The sequence below is a fragment of the Sminthopsis crassicaudata genome, chromosome X (genome assembly GCF_048593235.1).
Source record: "Sminthopsis crassicaudata isolate SCR6 chromosome X, ASM4859323v1, whole genome shotgun sequence".
In the NCBI taxonomy this organism is placed as follows: domain Eukaryota; kingdom Metazoa; phylum Chordata; class Mammalia; order Dasyuromorphia; family Dasyuridae; genus Sminthopsis; species Sminthopsis crassicaudata.
This window is the reverse complement of record NC_133623.1, coordinates 23,626,196-23,643,978: the sequence shown is the minus strand read 5'-3', so window position 1 is coordinate 23,643,978 and position 17,783 is coordinate 23,626,196. Positions and strand designations below refer to the sequence as shown.

The 17,783-nt window shown below is 40.4% G+C and overlaps 1 protein-coding gene across 2 annotated transcripts in view; it reads left to right on the top strand.

Annotated features, from left to right (window-relative positions):
* Nucleotides 1–17,783, top strand: part of LOC141548414 (transmembrane protein 182-like) — a 55,555-nt gene that overhangs the window by 10,693 nt on the left and 27,079 nt on the right. Inside the window, exons 1-2 of one of the 2 annotated variants that reach the window (XM_074277281.1) lie at nucleotides 13,324–13,618; nucleotides 17,432–17,549. In XM_074277281.1, the coding sequence (XP_074133382.1) occupies nucleotides 13,466–13,618; nucleotides 17,432–17,549 (271 nt within the window). In that variant the 5' untranslated portion in view covers nucleotides 13,324–13,465. Of the gene's footprint in view, nucleotides 1–13,323; nucleotides 13,619–17,431; nucleotides 17,550–17,783 lie in introns of those variants that run through there. The other variant, XM_074277282.1, reaches the window with a different exon arrangement.

The window sequence follows — 17,783 nt, the reverse complement described above, 5'->3', positions numbered from 1 at the left end:
ATTTTCCTAAGGCACACCTTTTCTTTTCTTTCTTTTTTTTTTTTTTTTTTTTTTTTTTAGAAAATCAATATTTATTAAGTGCCTACTATGTTCCAATCTCTGTGCTAAATGCATAAAAAATTTCTCATTTGAAATTCACAATAGCCCTAGGAAGTAGAACACTATTTTTATCCCCATTTTTTAGCTTTTTATTACAAAGCATATGCGTGGGGAATTTTTCAGCATTGACCCTTGCAAAACCTTCTGTTTCAACTTTTCCCCTTCTTCCCTCCACCCCTTCTCCTAAGTGGCAGGTAGACCAATACATGTTAAATATGTTAAAGTATACGTTAAATACAATATATGTATACATATTTGTACAGTTATCTCACTGCACAAGAAAAATCAGATTTAGAAATAAGGTAAAAATAACCTGAGAAAGAAAACAAAAATGCAAGTGGACAATAAGGCACACCTTTTGATGTCACTTCCTGATCCCTATTCAATAAATATCAGTGGCTCCCTATCTATTCTTTATATATTTATATCTATATCTATCTATCTATCTATATACATATATAGAGAGATATAGATATAGATATAATTAATTATTTTTTTATTTACAAAGCATATGCATGGGTAATTTTTCCAACAATGACTCTTTTTTAATATATTTTTTTAATTTAGAATTTTTCCCACAGTATATATGCATGAGTAATTTTTTAATAATATTATCCCTTGTATTCATTTTTCCAAATTATCCCCTCCCTCCCTCCACTCCCTCCCCCCCATGACAGGCAATCCCATACATTTTACATGTATCCCCTAGATACAATATATGTATGTAAATACCATTTTCTTGTTGCACATTAAGTATTGGATTCCGAAGGTATAAGTAACCTGGGTAGATAGACAGTAGTGCTAACAGTTTACATTCACTTCCCAGTGTTCCTTCTCTGGGTGTAGCTACCTCTGTCCATCATTGATCAACTGGAAGTGAGTTGGATCTTCTTTATGTTGAAGATATCCACTTCCATCAGAATACCTCTTCATACAGCATTGAAGTGTACAGCGATCTTCTGGTTCTGCTCATTTCACTCAGCATCAGTTGATGTCAGTCTCTCCAAGCCTCTCTGTATTCCTCCTGCTGGTCATTTCTTACAGAACAATAATATTCCATAGCCTTCATATACCATAATTTACCCAATCATTCTCCAACTGATGGACATCCATTCGTCTTCCAGTTTCTAGCCACTATGAAAAGAGCTGCCACAAACATTTTGGCACATACAGGTCCCTTTCCGCTCCTCAGTATTTCTTTGGGATATAAGCCCAATAGCAGCAATGCTGGGTCAAAGGGTATGCACAGTTCGATAACTTGTTGGGCATAGTTCCAAATCGCTCTCCAGAATGGCCGGATTCTTTCACAGCTCCACCAACAATGCATCAGTGTCCCAGTTTTCCCACAGCCCCTCCAACATTCATCGTTATTTGTTCCTGTCATCTTAGCCAATCTGACAGGTGTGTAGTGGTATCTCAGAGTTGTCTTAATTTGCATTTCTCTGATCAGTAGTGATTTGGAACACTCTTTCATATGAGTGGAAATAGTTTCAATTTCTTCATCTGAGAATTGTCTGTTCACATCCTTTGACCATTTATCAATTGGAGAACCAACAATGACTCTTGCAAAACCTTTTGTTCCAAATTTTTCCCTCCTTCCCCCCACTCCCTCCCCTCCCTGGCAGGTAATCCAATACATGTTAAATATGTTGAAATACATGTTAAATCCAATATATGTGTACATATTTATACAGTTATCTTGCTGCACAAGAAAAATCAGATCAAGAAGGAAGGGAAAAAACTGAAGAAAACAAAATGCAAGCAAACAACAACAGAGAGAGTGAGAATGCTATGTTGTGTTCCATACTCTGTTCCCACAGTTCTCTCTCTGGGTGTAGATGGCTCTTTTCATCACTGAACAATTGGAATTGGTTTGAATCATCTCATTGTTGAAGAGCCACATCCATCAGAATTGATCATCGTATAGTCTTCTTGTTGCCATATACAATGATCTCCTGGTCCTGCTCCTTTCACTCAGCATCGGTTCCTGTAAGTCTCGCCAAGCCTCTCTGTATTCATCTTGCTGGTCGTTTCTTATAGAACAATAGTATTCCTTAGCATTCATATGCCACAATTTATTCAGCCATTCTCCAATTGATGGACATCCACTCAATTTCCAGTTTCTGGCCACTACAAAAGGGGCTGCCACAAACACTTTTGCACATGTGGGTCCCTTTCCCTCCTTTAAGATCTCTTTGGGATATAAGACCAGTAGAAACACAGCTGGATCAAAAGGTATGCACAGTTTGATAACTTTATGAGCATAGTTCCAAACTGCTCTCCAGAATGGTTGAATCTGTTCACAGTTCCATCAACAATGTATTAGTGTCCCAGTTTTCCCACATGCCCTCCAACATTTGTCATTATCTTTTCCTGTCACCTTAGCCAATCTGACAGGTGTGGTTACATTTCTCTGATCATTAGTGATTTGGAGCACATATAGTTTTCATTTCTTCATCTTATAATTGTCTGTTCATATCCTTTGATCATTTATCAGTTGGAGAATGGATTAAACTATTATAAATTTGAGTCAATTCTCTATATATTTTAGAAACAAGGCCTTTATCAGATCCTTTGGATGTAAAAATGTTTTCCCAGTTTATTGCTTCCCTTCTAATCTTGTCTGCATTCGTTTTGTTTGTACAAAACCTTTTTAACTTAATATAATCAAAATTATCTATTTTGTAATCAATGATAAAGTCTGTTTCTTCTTTGGTCACAAATTCCTCCATCTTCCGCAAATCTGAGATGTAAACTATCCTATGTTCTTCTAATTTGTTTATAATATTATTCTTTATGTCTAGATCATGAACCCATTTTGACCTTATCTTGGTATAAAGTGTTAGGTGTGGGTCTATGTCTACTTTTTGACATACTAGTTTCCAATTTTCCAGCAGTTTTTGTCAAATAGTGAATTCTTATCCCTAAAGCTGGGGTCTTTGGGTTTGTCAAGCATTAGATTACTATAGTCATTGACTATTTTGTTCTGTGAACCTAACCTAATCCACTGATCAACTACTCTATTTCTTAGGTAGTACCAAATGATTTTGATGACCACTGCTTTATAATATAGTTTTAGATCTGGTACAGCTAGGCCGCCTTCATTTGCTTTTCTCTTCATTAATTCCTTTGAAATTTTTGCCCTTTTGTTCTTCCAAATGAATTTTGTTATTTTTTCTAGGTGAGTAAAATAGTTTCTTGGGAGTTTGATTGATAATAAATAAATTATAAACAAAATAAATAAATTATAAATAAAATGATAAATGAAAATATTAATATAATAAGTATGAATAAAATAAATATAATAAAATAATAACTAAAAATTAAAAACAAAATAAATTAATAATAAATAAAAATTGATAATAAATAAAAAAGATTAGTTTAGGTAGTATTGTCATCTTTAGTATATTTGCTCGACCTATCTATGAACACTTGATATTTTCCCAGTTGCTTATTTGTTTAGAAAGTATTTTGTAGTTGTGGTTCATTTAGTTTCTGACTTTCCCTTGGCAGATAGATTCCCAAATATTTTATACTATTGATGGTTATTTTAAATGGAATTTTTCTTTGTATCTCTTGCTGTTGAATTTTGTTAGTGATGTATAAAAACGCTGATGATTTATGTGGATTTATTTTGTATCCTGCAGCTTTGCTAAATGTGGATTATTTCTAATAATTTTTTAATTGATTCTCAGGGGCCTATCTATTGTTGTCCCTTTTCTCGAAGAGGACCAAAATGACATCAGTATGTTGAAGTTGAGTTACAGTATGTCTAACTGTGGCTGGTCAGACCAATATAAGCTCGGAATGCTCTGCCACAGGTTGGACACAAATAGTCCTTGTGAACATTTGGGGTACACTCTAACTTTGTGCATCTTGTGTTTCATCTGAGCTAATTCAATTGTGCTTTGCTCATAGACCACAACATCTTCTCTGATGAGGGTACGCCATGCTGGGCAGTCCCGTGCCAGTGTCTCCCATGTCACACAATCGATTCTAACATTCTTAACAGACCTTGAGAATATCCTTGTATTGCTTTTCTCTGACTACTTGCCATCTGTGAGTTTTCCATAAAACATTCATAACCTACCCCCTCCTACTTTTCCAGTTTTCTTATACCTTACTCTATGACACACACTCTTTGATCCATTGACACTGACCTCCTGCTGTCCTGTGAACAAGACCTTCCATCTCTTGGTTCTGGATCTTTTCTCTGACTATACTTATGCCTAGAATGTTTTTCCTTATCTCTGTATCCTGGCTTCCTTTAAGTCTTACCTAAAATAGCATCTTTTACAGGAAGCCTTTCCTAATCCCTCTTAATTCCAGTGTCTTCCCTCTGTTAATTATTTCCCATTTATCCTGTCTTTAGTTTGTTTGTGCATATTTGGTTGTTGTTTTTTTTTTTGTCCCTTCCATTAGTCTGTGACCTCTTTGAGGGCAGAAACTGACTTTTGCCCCTTTTTGTATCCACAACACTTAGCACAGTGCCTGACACATGGTAGACACTTAATAAATGTTTATTGATTATTGACTAGATTCTAACTTCATCAGACATTATAGTCATCCTTTCCACTTCAATCTCATCTGCAGATTCAACAAACTTGCCATCTGTTGCCTTCATCTGTCACCATAAAACCCTGAACCAAGGACAGATCCCCAAGTTATTCTACTGGAGGTCTTCCTCAGTTCTTCATCAACCTGTTATGACTACTCTTTGAATCTTTTCATTAATTCTATTTTGACTTTATCTAATTTGCTCTAATGCAGCTTACATATTTCTATACTGTTCACAAAGAGAGTACGAGAGAGAGTTGAATGCTTTTGTGAAATTCTGGTGTGCTATATGACATTCCCATTCTAGCTACCCAGTCCCCCTCAATGAAACAAAACAAAACAAAATGGGAAATGAGGCTGGCCTGACATGACTTGTTCTTGAAGGAATCTTGCTAGCTCTGTGGGATCATGGCTTCTCTTCTTAAACGCAAGCAAGGCATCACTTCAACAGTGTGTTCTAGAATTTGGTTAGCAATTGAAACCAAACTCTCTGGCAAATAGTTGGTAGGCTTCATTATTTTCCCATTTTTGAAAATCAGTATATTTGTTGTCTTCTAATCCTGCGTCACCTTTTAACCCTCTGGCCTTTTTTAAGCAAATGATATACTGGTGGATGGGGGTTCATTTATTGTTGATGATCACCATCACCGTTAGAAACTTGCTTTTCAGGGAGATGGTTAATATGAGTTAGATGCTGCTGCCCCTGATTTTGGGGGCATGGTAGGGTGGCATGGGGGGAGCTAACAGATCTAGGACTTGGTATCCAGGTCCTAGTCTCAGCTCTGCCACTAGGGAGTTCTGTGATCTTGGGCAGATCATTTCTCTTGAGTCTTGTTGTCCTTTTCCATAAAACAAGGGGAATGAATTGAAATGATCTGGACAAAATGCCTTTCTGGCTATGCTGCTGGAAATGTGTGAATAATGAGACCTTGCAACTGTAATACCTGCTGACCAAATATAAGGTTGGAGCTGATTTCTGCTGTGATGTCAATTGGTGCAAGATAGCAGGACTTGCGATGCTTTAGGGCAGGGGTTCTCAAACTACGGGCCAGATGCTCCCGCTGAGGACGTTTATGCGGCCTGCCGGGTAATGGCAATTGGGCTGAGGGGCAGAGACAGAGTATGAGTTTTTGTTACTGTAGTCCAGCCCTCCAACAGTCTGAGGGACTGTTTAAAAAGTTTGAGGACCACTGCTTTAGTGTGTCCTATCCAGACTAGGTTACCCAGTGCAGGACTGGCAGAAAGGCAGCCAGGAGTCTCTGACTATTAAGAAGAGCCAGCTTCTGTGGCACATAGGCAAAGAACTGCATCTGCACCATCACTGCCTAGGAAATGAACAGTGTTCATATAGAACGTGATGAAGAGAACCAAGCAGAACTTTTCCCCTTTAATTAAGGACAACAGTATTATTTAAATTAATGCCTTAAATTAGGGTTTAGTAGGATGTTACTCAATTACATACAAATGGATGTAAATGCTTTCATTTCCCCAAGCTTGCACTAGGAAGTAGCAGGTGTAGGAGCTGAGAAGAACAGATTTCCTGGTAGTCCCAGAATTCCAGAATCTCAGCCCCCTCAGAGCCTCTTGCCCCTCGCCTCCCAGAGCAGCCTATTTGACCTTTTGATGGCCTTGATGACAGGGAACTTCTAGCCTCTCCATATTACAGAAGCGAGGGCTGGGGAAGAGCAGACAAATGCCGAGGGGAAGGAACCTCCCTGTCTCCAGAGGCAGTTGTTGAGCAGGGAGTAGACATTGGGGCCATGCCAAGAGCTAAAAGAGTGCCAGGCCCTTCTCTTGTGTCCGTTGAGACAACAGCACAAGCCTCTCTCACAGGATGGTACTCATGAAGATAAGTGAGATAATGCATTTGAAGTGTTTTCAACTTTGAAAGAGAAAATGCTGTTTAATAACTGAAGTGCGAAGTTTCCAAAGAAATTCTTTCAGTGACTCTGTAAGGCCAACCTAGAAAAAACCCAATAGAAAGAGGAGCCGGAGGACTTCAATTCAAATCTTCTTTCTGCCATGTATTACCTATATGATCTTGAAGAAGTCACTTAATTTGCAGGATTTTGGTTGCTATCTCCATAAAATAAGGGGATCAGACTAGATGATCTTTAATGTCACTTTCAAGTTCCTGATCCTGGGAACAGTTGGCAAGAAGTGAGATATATCATTTACCTGAAGAGTATTCATGGCTTTGCTGATGCCCACTGGCTGCCATCGGTGGCACTGTCTGGTACGCTGCCACAGTCAATGCACGTACCACATATCATAGCCTCTTCCTCACTCTTTTAGTATTCTGTCAGTGGATCTGAGTTCAGGTGTTGACTCTGCTTCCTATTAGCTGTGTGGCTTTAGGAAGTCACTGTCCCTATCATAGTTAAAAGTAAACAGGGGACTGGAACTATTTGGCCTCTGAAGTCCCTTCCAGATTTGGTATTCTAAACATCTTTGCTTTTTTGAGCATCAGTTTTGTCATCTATAAAATTGGCTAAGAATCCTTTTACTTCTTTTTTCTTAGTATGGTGAGGAAAGGGCTTTGCAAGTGATCAAATATCCCATGAACATGAGCTGTTCATGTAGAAGGGACACATCGGAGAGATGTTATAAAACTAGAATTGTCTGGAATTGCCAAATAATTTCATATGGAAGATGAGAGAAAGTAAGAAGTTGAGGATGACACTAGGTTGAGTCCTATATCTAAGTGCTTAGTTACTCTATTATGTAAAGTTTATCTGTGATTTCTTATCCAGAACAGAGTCCAATCTGGGAAAACTTTCAAATAGATGATCCTTGTTGTAATTCACTACTTTGGTGGATTTTCAGACTCTTTGATATAGGGATTCTCTGTATTGAGACAGATGGCACTCTAGCCAGGCTTTCTTAGCCTGTGTATTCCTTGGCTGTGTCTCTCCCATCAGTTCTTCATAGATGGACCGCCCAGTTTACTGGAGGACTTCATCTAGATCAACCAATTGTAGAAAGACAACTGATTGACAGCTGAGCATCTCATCAGTAAACATCCATTTCTTCTCTGCTAAGATAACATACGTTTCATTTTTTGATGGTTGTTCAGTGCTCTCCATGTCTGAAACCTCCTTACTGTTCTTAAGGAGATTATTATGATAAACAGGCATGAAGCTTCTGAGTAGCCTAACCATGTGGCTTCTTTGATTTTTCGATACCAAACGTGCCTTGTCTGGTACCCACCACACGTTGGAATCGCTGAGTATTGAGGCATATGCTAACTTGGTGTGGAGTATCTTGTCACATTCTTAGTAGAAATATGTCTCTTCTTCATCGTGTGCAACTGGTATTGGCAGATAAATTGCAGTCATGTTCAAAGTGGCTTTTTGGCATGCCCACATCACAAGCAGTAGTTGACAGATTAATTTTTGTAGGATCATAGATTTAGGCCAGTGGTGTCCTTGGAGGCCATTTGCTGTATGTAGTCCACTTGTGTATTTTACATCGGAGGAAAGTGAGACACAGAGCAGTTTGATGAGTTACTCAGGGTCACAGAGCTAGTTAGTATCAGAACTGGAACTTGAATGCAGAGCTTCATGCCCCAAATCCAAGGCTCATTTTACTAAGTCAGATAAGAGGAAGCTGCTCCTCTTGCATCTATCTGAGCCAGAGTCTGATCATTCCAGAAGAGGCTTTAAGTCGAGGCCCTGCTTTTGTTGAACATTCAGGATTTGAGACCTCAGCTGTCACCAGCAGACTTTTTCAGTGAAATTGGCCTTGGCCTTTAAGAGTAGAGTGAAATCAGATCCGACTGGCTAATTCTCCACAGGCTGCCAGCTACTCAATCCTCACAATCTTATTTTAGTCACCAGTTCTTTGTCACTGATGCAGCTTCTTTTTATAAAGACTGATTAGCACACTCAGCTGGTAACACAGACCACTGAAGACAAGGCTTTTATATCATATTGAGAGAAGTGCCTTTGTGGGACTGTCAAGGTGTTGGACCCAAGAATAGCAAAACCTGGAGCCTGGTGAGTTCTCAGGTAATGGGAAGCCTCTGGTGTGGAAGCCCCAGTCTCTAAGAAAGCAGTGATCAGGAAAGGCCCCTCTGCTTGCTGATAGGGGTGAGCTTTTAGACAAGGAATAGAACGTGTCCCCTCTCCTCCCTGGGCCTCTTGGTCACACCCTAGTCGGAATCTTTGCTAAGCCATGGTCAACTGGGGCCATGACTCCTTTTTAATGGATCTTTCGCAGCTGACTCTCAGGCTTATGGGAGGGGAGAATTCCTTCTCTGATATGAGCATGTGGAACAGTTGGGGGGAAAATCCCTTAAAGGCAGCTGACTGGGGAGGAATGCCCTCTCTTTCCATTGCCCCCCCTTCTCTGTTGCCCAGTCCATCGAGATCTGCCTTATCTGTGCTGAATATGGAATACTCGGCTATCATTCATCATTTACATCTCTTTATATCACTGTTTTAAGCAATCTCTCAAATCCTCAAAGCTAGAAGAGATCTTCCATCTAGAGGCAGCCTGGACACTGTGTCACAGCCTCTCCAAATAACCATCCAGCCCTTTCTTGAAGCTGCCAATGAGGGATTTCTCCTCCCCAGGTAGCTCATTCCCCCTCTTTTGAGATTGTCCTAAGGTTTAGGACATCAAACCTAAATGAGCTCTTTGACCCAGGCTCCAACCACTGCACTATTCTGTTTTCAGGGATCAAGGAGAACAAAGCTAATCTCTCTTTTGCAAGATACCTTTCAAGTACTGGACAGCTGTCATGTGATTCTAAGTTTTTTCTCTTCAGCAGCCTAAACATCCTCAGTTACTTATCTGCTCTTCCTGTGGCATGGTGAGCAGCTACCTACCTCCCCATCCTAATCACTCTCCTTGTGGATGGATTCTCTGGGTTTTTAGTAACCAAGGGACGGATAGTCAACAAATGTTTGTTGCCAGAACTTCTTTCACAAGACTGAGCTGGTACTCCAGCCCAGAAGTGTCTTTCTTGTTTCCGTACTAGCTAAATACTATGTTTGCTTTACAGTTCAACTCTTCCTTGATTATAGGTGATTTGGTTATGTCCTCAGTTTTGTGGTAGATTTTATTTTCTGTAGTAGACCACAAGGTCAGTGAAACTAAGGATTGTGACTGATAGTTCTGACTTCATGTGTCCCTCTCATTCTCTTTCCCCCATCAACTCCCCTGTTTCCCTACATTGAATATATTTGGTATAGGGTCTAGATATCTTATTTCATAAGGAAAAGGAACTCCTAGGTGAGACAACTCTTCCTACCAATGGGGACTGGTGCCTTCTCTGCAGCTTTTGCATATGTCTTAGAGAATTGTCTAGAAACTGTCTTTTTGGTCTCAGGATCCTTTTACATTCTTAAAAATGACTGAGGACCTTTCCCTTCCCCAAAGAGCTATTGTCTATGTGTGTCACATCTATTAGTATTTACTCTATTAGAAATTAAAATGTTTTTAGTATTATTATAGAAATAGTTTTGACTTCACAAAACTCCTGGAAGGGTCTTGGGAAAACCCTGGGTCTCCAGACTTCACTTTTTAAAGAACTATTGGCCTAGAGCGTTGGGGAGTAAGGTGGCTTGGCCAGGTCCATACAGACAGTTCCTGTCTAAAGTGATACTTGAACCAAAGTTTCCCTGGCTTCAGGATCAATTCTCCCCACTACTCTGAGCTGTGCCTTTAGCTGGTGTTCAAAAACTACTTGGTTCTTCTTTGTTTTATCCTTCCAATCCTGATTTTCTAGTGGATTCCCCCAGGGTCTTGTTCTTTCTTATATCCTGATGATCCTGTATTTTCCATCCTTATGCCTTTCTTTTAGCGGTTATTTTTTCCAATTAAAAAGCATTCATTTTTTCTCTTTCCCACTACCATACAAAGTAGTCAGAAAAAGCAATAGAAGGACATTCTCAAGGTCTCTGTTAAGAACTTTAGAATCAATTGTGTGACATGGGAGACACTGGCACAGGACCGCCCAGCATGGTGTGCCCTCATCAGAGAAGGTGCTGTGCTGTATGAGCAAAGCAGAATTGAATTAGCTTAAAAGAAATGCAAGGTGTACAAAGTTAGAGAGTTCCCTCCAAATGTTCAGAGGGACCATTTGTGTCTGACCTGTGGCTGAACATTCTGAGCTCATATTGATTAGATCAGCTACAGTGGAACATGCTAACTCTAATATGGTGATGTCATTTTGGTCCACTTCAAGAACCAATAACAGCCCATCAACCTCTGGAAAACAAAAGAAAAAGAAATCTTTATAATAAAATGTGTAGTCAAAAAAACCAAAGTCTTACATAGGTCATTTCCAAAAACGTTTGTCTCATTCTCTAGCAAGAGTCTATCACTTGTCAGTGGGTAAGTAATATTCTTCATCAGTATATCATGTAGTCTCTCTTGCCTCAAGTCTCTTCCCACACCAGTCCAGCCTCCATTCAGCTGTCAAATGATCTTCCTAAAGTGGAGACCTGACCCTGTCATCCTTCTATTCCCAAAATGCCAGTGGGATTCCTTATCACCTCCAGGTTCAGATATAAACCCCTCTATTTGGTATTCAGCATCTTTCCTAACCTAACTCCCTTTTATCTTTTCTATTTCCTTATAGCCTACTTTTGCATACTTTGTTCTAGTGATAGCCTCCTTACTGTTCTACCCACAAGATATTTCTGACTTCCCATGCCTATAATTCTCTCCTTCATCATCGCCATCTCTTGGCTTCCCTGGCTTCCTTCAAGGCCCAACCAAAAGTCCATCTTCTACAGGATGACTATTCAGATCGCCCTTAAAGCCAGGGCTTTCCCTCTGTTTGTGTTCCCCAATGTATCCTATATATAGCTTATCTGTATGGAGTCATTTGAATATTGTCTCCTGCATTAGACCATGAGCTCATTGAAGACCGATTCTCTTTTCCCTTTCTTTGTTTTTCTAGGGTTCAGCATAGCAATATAGTGCCTAGTAGGTACTTAGTAAATTCTTGTTTACTTGATTTCGAGTTCTTAAAGTCTTTTAAAGATATTCATTTTTAGTATTGTTTATAAATTGTTTTCTTGGTTCTGCTCATTTTGCTCTGTATCAGTTCATAATTTTCTCCAAAATATGATCTCTTCAATGTACCATTGCATAATGGTATTCCATTACATTGTATACTAGAATTTATTCAACCACTCCCCAATTGATGAACTTTCCCTTAGTTTTCAGTTCCTTCCTGCTCCAAAAAAAAAAAGCTGTCACAAATATTTTTGTACATATGAGTTCTTTTGATTTTCCTTTGATCTCTGGGATATAGACCTACTAGACATATTGTTTGGTGACTTTGGAAACATAATTCCAAATTTCTTTCCAGGAAAGCTGAGCCAATTCCCAATTCCACCAGAAGTATATCATCCTGCCCTCACTCCATCATTTTTGAAGGGAATCTCCCTTGGCCCTTGCTATCCCTTCCAGTTGTCTACTCCTTTCTGATTCTCTGCTGCTCCTCCCATCTTTCTCTAAGGCTGCTTGCTTCTCTTGAATCTCTCAGATGCCTCTGAATTCATGTGGATTTTTCAACCTTCCCATTCATTCAACATAGCTGAGTTACCATGCTGAGCTAAGATAGAGAAGAAAGAGCATTTTTTTAGGTTTTATTATTGTTAAACTCTGGGTACTTTGCAAAGAGAAGAAGAAAGAACTTTCAGTTTCTCTAGTAGGCATATATGCATAGTGAGTGCATGTGCCTCTTCTCACTCAGTAATGTGATTATTATACTTATGCAAATAATAATTTAGCCAAAATTTAAGTGCTTATTATGGGCAAGGATGCATTGAGCTGAATGCTATGTGTTATGGAATACCTTTATTCCAGGAGTTTAATACCAACAGTCAAGATTACTGGCATTCCTCTAGGCAACCACTTTTTCCCTTTGCAATTTTACAAAATAAACTTTGTGGAATAAAAAAAAAACTATTAGCACTTGGTATCTAGCCTTCTTCACTTAACCTAATTCAATTCAAGAGGCAGTTACTGAACACCTATCATGTGCAAGGCACTGTTCTCTATATGAAGGATCTAAAGCAAAACAAAAGCACTCCTTGACTTCAGTAAGATTACATTCTGCTGAGGGAGATCTCTGGATTCCTGTGGCCAGATGAATAACCTTATGCCAGGGCTTCTTAAACGTTTTCCACTCTCAATCTCTTTATAACCAAGAAATTTTTATGTGACCTAGGTGTATGGGTATATAAATAGGTATACAAATCAAACATTTGCTGATAATAAATCATAATTTCACAACATCCCCACATTCAGTTACAAGACCCCCCATGGGGTCACAAATCACAGTTTTAGAAGCCTTACCCTACACTACAATGTATGGAAGGCAGGACAAAGTCATTTCAGGAGGTAGAAAACATTAACAATTGGGGAAATCAGGGAAGATCGTTCTTATTTAGCAGAGACATTTAAGCTGTGCCTTCAAAGCACCTATGCAAAGATGTGGATTGTAGGGGCCATGAGTGGGGATAATATGTAATTGGATTGCAAAGGTTTGTAGAAGCCAACCTTCTTTTGGGACACGAATGTGCCTTTTTTCCCTCATTAGATTCTTTGGATCGCTTGTGAAACTTTTTAGCTAATACTCCAATGACTTGGCTGAACAAGGTCATCTTCTTTTAATAGCACTGCTCTTGGAGCCCTCCATGATTTGGACCAATCCTAAAATGATATTCATCTGAGTCTTAAAATAGTGCCCTCCTCCCTATATCCCAAAGCTGGGCAGTCCCTGACAGCTGATCACTTCAGAACTTCTCTTGTGGGCATAAGGAACACCAAAGCCACTCATTCGAGCATGAAAACTGGAATTGGTGCCCTGGTTGCAGGAATTGTTGGTGTTATTGGCATTCTTCTGTTCCTCATCGCTTTCGGAACTGAGTACTGGCTGCTAGCTACAGAGGCCTGTGGAAAGCCTGCATCTAAAAATGGAACTCTGGACACTGAGATGGTAAGCAGCAATCAAATAAACCTTATAAAAAGCTACCAGGAGTTCCCTCCTATGGCCTAAGAAAAAAATTGGGGTCCAAGGAAACTGGCACAAAAATAGTACACGATGGTTCTTAGACTTTTCACTTTAACTCATACTTTTAGCACCTGACAATGATTGAAATGAAACTGTTGGATGTTGGCAAAGCACCCCCCGGAAAACACTGCTGTTGGGAGGCCAAACTGAGGCTTGCAAGGGAAAGAGAGGTCCAGTGGTCTTTCTGAACTTGTAGACTTGCTTGTCGACTTGCTTGGGAGTCAGGGGATCTGCTTTGTACTCCAAGCTTTCTAGCATGTGACTTTGACCAAGTCATTTATCTCTTATGAACCTCAGTTTCACCCTCTGTAAAACAAGGGGGTTGGTCTCCATGGTTGCTAAGTTCTCTCTTCATTTTGAATGGTCTAGGATCCTAGCTAGGATCCTGCAGTATGGCAGGCTGAAGTGTCAGGAGAGGTATTTTATTTCCTTGGAGATGATATGCTAGGTTCTCCAAATGTTTGAGGCTTTCATTATCTTTATTATTTCAAACCAAATGTCATATTTTCAAAAATATGGTTGTGTTCTGTCCAGACCTGAGATTTCATCAGTACAGGGAATTCCTTATGTGGAAAGTCTCACCGGTAGTATGCAACAGCTACTCATCTGCAACTTGCAGTCTTGGAGAGTTGACTGGGGCATTGATAAGGGAGCTAATTTGGCCAGGTCCACACTGCTGGTCTGTGTCAGAGGCAAGTCTTGAACCCAGCTTAGCGGGATTCCAAGGCTGACCTCCTCACCATTGTACCACATGGCTTCTCCTCAGCTATATACCTTAAGCAGTAGATCAGGGATTAACTGCGTTTGAGGAATTTGGTAAAGCAAGTGGCCAGGAAGGCTTATAGAGAAAAATGGATCCGAATACTCCATTCATTCACTAAGAAAATGGTTTCTAGAATTAAGCTCTGAGGGAGGGCTTTTTATCCCCAGACCTCCGAAAGCAGCCTTTGATTAGCCTGAATGAACTGTGGTCCACCCTAAAGGGCTCTTTCATTATGGAACTCAGATGCAGATCATGGCTTTAGCTCAATATTGTCATGGTGCTCATGTTTAATGGTTAGAAAGGTAGCATGACATAGGAAGAGATCCCAGAACCATCAGGAACTGGGTTCAAGACATGCCTCTGACATATGCTTACCCTCATTTGAAACTCTCAGGGCTCTAGGCAGCTCCCTCAGACCAGAATTGCTGAGTTAGCTGGGATGGGAGCCTGATACCAGGAGGTGACCAGAGTGATAAAATCATGGGTCTGGATTAACAACAACCAAATCAAGGTTGTCATCATGTACTTTTGGAGTACAATCCTGTATGGGCGGCCTGAATGTCATAATTTTTTCCTTAGTTCTGGGTGGGGGAGCTGTCTGCTTGCACTCCCTAGAAAAGGGAGATTTTTTTTTTCCCACAGAAGGGTCATAGTCTTGGTCCTCAGGGAAATCCATAGTCAAAACTACTGTCTTTGCTGTCTCCATTTCTCCTTTCCCCATCAGTGGGATCTTTCTACCTCATGATGTGATGCTCCTCTAGTTGTAGAATTCCAAGTGGAAGCAAACTGGGTAAGGGAAGTATTTGAGAAGAGAGGTGATGGCAAGGTTGGGCTGTCCTGGCAAAGCTGGAACCATAATTCCAGGCTAATAATGGCACAAAAGGATGTCGCTCCCTGGCCTCTAGCTGGGGACTTTCAGTGTACTTTAGGAGGAATTTCGGGGAATCTATCCAGAATTCTCTGCTGGGAAATACTCTTTTAGTCTCTAAACTTAACATATATCCTTATGGAGCACAGTATGTATGCACTACATTTATTTAAATATAGGCTGTACTTTTCCCTCAGATCTGTCTTGTATAAAATCTGATTGTGATTTTTTTCCTTTCTTTCAAAGGTGTACAGCCTGTTTCTGGGAGAGGCCAGTATCTAGGCAAATACGATAATTAAATTTCATTTTAATGAAAAGTAAGTCCATAACTCACTGCACTCCTTGCAATTAAAGAAAGTAGACAGGATTTTAGAATCCAGACTTTTATTCAGCCACTGCCATCTTGACCAAGAAATTTGGAGAAAAACCGGCCCACCAATCCACATTGGTGGCCCATTTTTCCATGCTTCAGACTCACCTGGAACCATTCTGCCCAAACAATGAGGCCGGTACATCAAGAGAACAGGGGAATCCTGGATCTCTGCCCATTGGATGACTATAGAGACATATTGGGACAGATGGTTTCACAGAGGTTTGCAAGATGTTTCTTAGTAGGACTGGAGCATTATGGTTAGTTAAACTGAAAGCTCGAGTCCAAATGGTTTTCTGATACAGCCCTAAGAAAAAAAAAGTACATCAACCTGAGTAGATAATGGGAAGGATATTCAAACAAACATCCCCATTTGAGACTGGAGTATTTTAGGGATCTTTTATTTTTTTCCCCATGAGTTGAATCATTTTTAATCAGGAGTTAAACCATTAGTGGTTCTTGTCTGTAATTTAGTGTTATTTGCAACTCCCACCTACTATTTAGGTTTTTGCCAGGCAATTAACAAGTATTTCTTGATTTGTAATCATGGGATCTCAAAATTGGAGGGAACTTGGGGGCCATCTAGGCCAAAACCTAAGTGAACAACATTCCCTTCTTAAACATTCACCCCAACAAGTGGCCATTCAGCTTTTGCTGGGAAGACCTTTAACGAAGCTACTGAGATAGCGCTCTCCACTTTTGGGCAGCTTCATTTCTTAGGGAGTTTTTCTGTGACCCCATCCCTACCCCATGTCCTAGCTCTGCTTTCTGGGGCCACCCAGCATGAGTCTATTCCCTTTTCCATGCAACAAGGTTTGATGGCTTCCTCTCCCTATCTTGCCTCCCCCATCCCTGTCTTTGCTCCTTCAGCTTACACACCCCACATCTCTGAGTTCCTTCATTGGATCCTTTTAGGTCATGACCTCTGGGTCATTTTTGATGCTGCTTCTTCTCATCTGGACCCCCTTCATGCTACCAAAGAGGATAGTTTGAAGACTATATTTGGTCCAGGGCACTTTGTTGGCTCTCTGGGCCTGGAGACTGCACATCTCCAAATGCAGGTTAATAGGTTCCCAGTAGCTTGGGGATTGCCATAGTTTAATCCTGACTTTTACTGAGCTTGTACTTGGTTCACATCTCCAGGGAATTTTCAGGTAAGCTGAAAATGGGTTGTATTTGTGAAGTTGATTGTTTTTCAATTCAAATGTAAGACTCTGTATCCATTTTAATTTTTACCCTATTTGCTCTCTCCAGTTGTTCTAGACTATCAAGATCTTTTCGGATTCCATCTCTCTTGTGAAATGTGACAGATTAGTGGTATCTCCACATCTGATGGGCCGCCTTCTTCATGGCCCTCACCTTTGTCTCCATCGCTGATAAAATAGTTAACCAGCAGAGGGTCCAGCAGATGCCTGGGGGCCCTTAACTAGCTGACATCAAGCTATTACTAACTGACCCTTGGTGTGCTCTGTTGTCAGAAGACCGGAGTTTACATTTTGGCTCTGGGATCTTGAGAATATTCATCTACTCATCCATAAAATGACTGGGTGATCTCTCAAGTCCCTTCCTTCTCTATAGCCTATGAATCAGGATGCACCCTGGGCCTAGTTCTAGGCAATTAGTTTGCTTCCCACTTCCTGGAAAGCTAAGGCAACGTTCCAGCTAGTCCGTGTCCAAAAGGGACTCCTTTTTGGAAGAACCACAAGTTCCAATGTTGCCATGTTTTGTTTCTTGTAGGAACGTGTTTCCGGAGACTCCTCAACAGATGTCCTCACATTCCACCACGAAGGCTTCTTCTGGAGATGCTGGTTCTCAGGAGAGGGCACCCATGGGAACGTCTGGAAATTCTGGTTCAGTGAGTGCAACTGAGAGACTTGTTTATGGCTTCTGGGAAGCTCTGTCATATGGGGATTATAAATTGGAAGGTAGTGAATACGAGGTGCTGAGCCTGAGCTCTAAGAGGCCTGTGCTCAGAAGACATCACATTCTGTTTTCATTCACTGGTTTCTGCAGAAGGCCCATGGCCATGGGATTTTTTAGAGGGTTCATACTGGCTTGGTTACTCACTACCAGTGTGGTCTATGGGCAA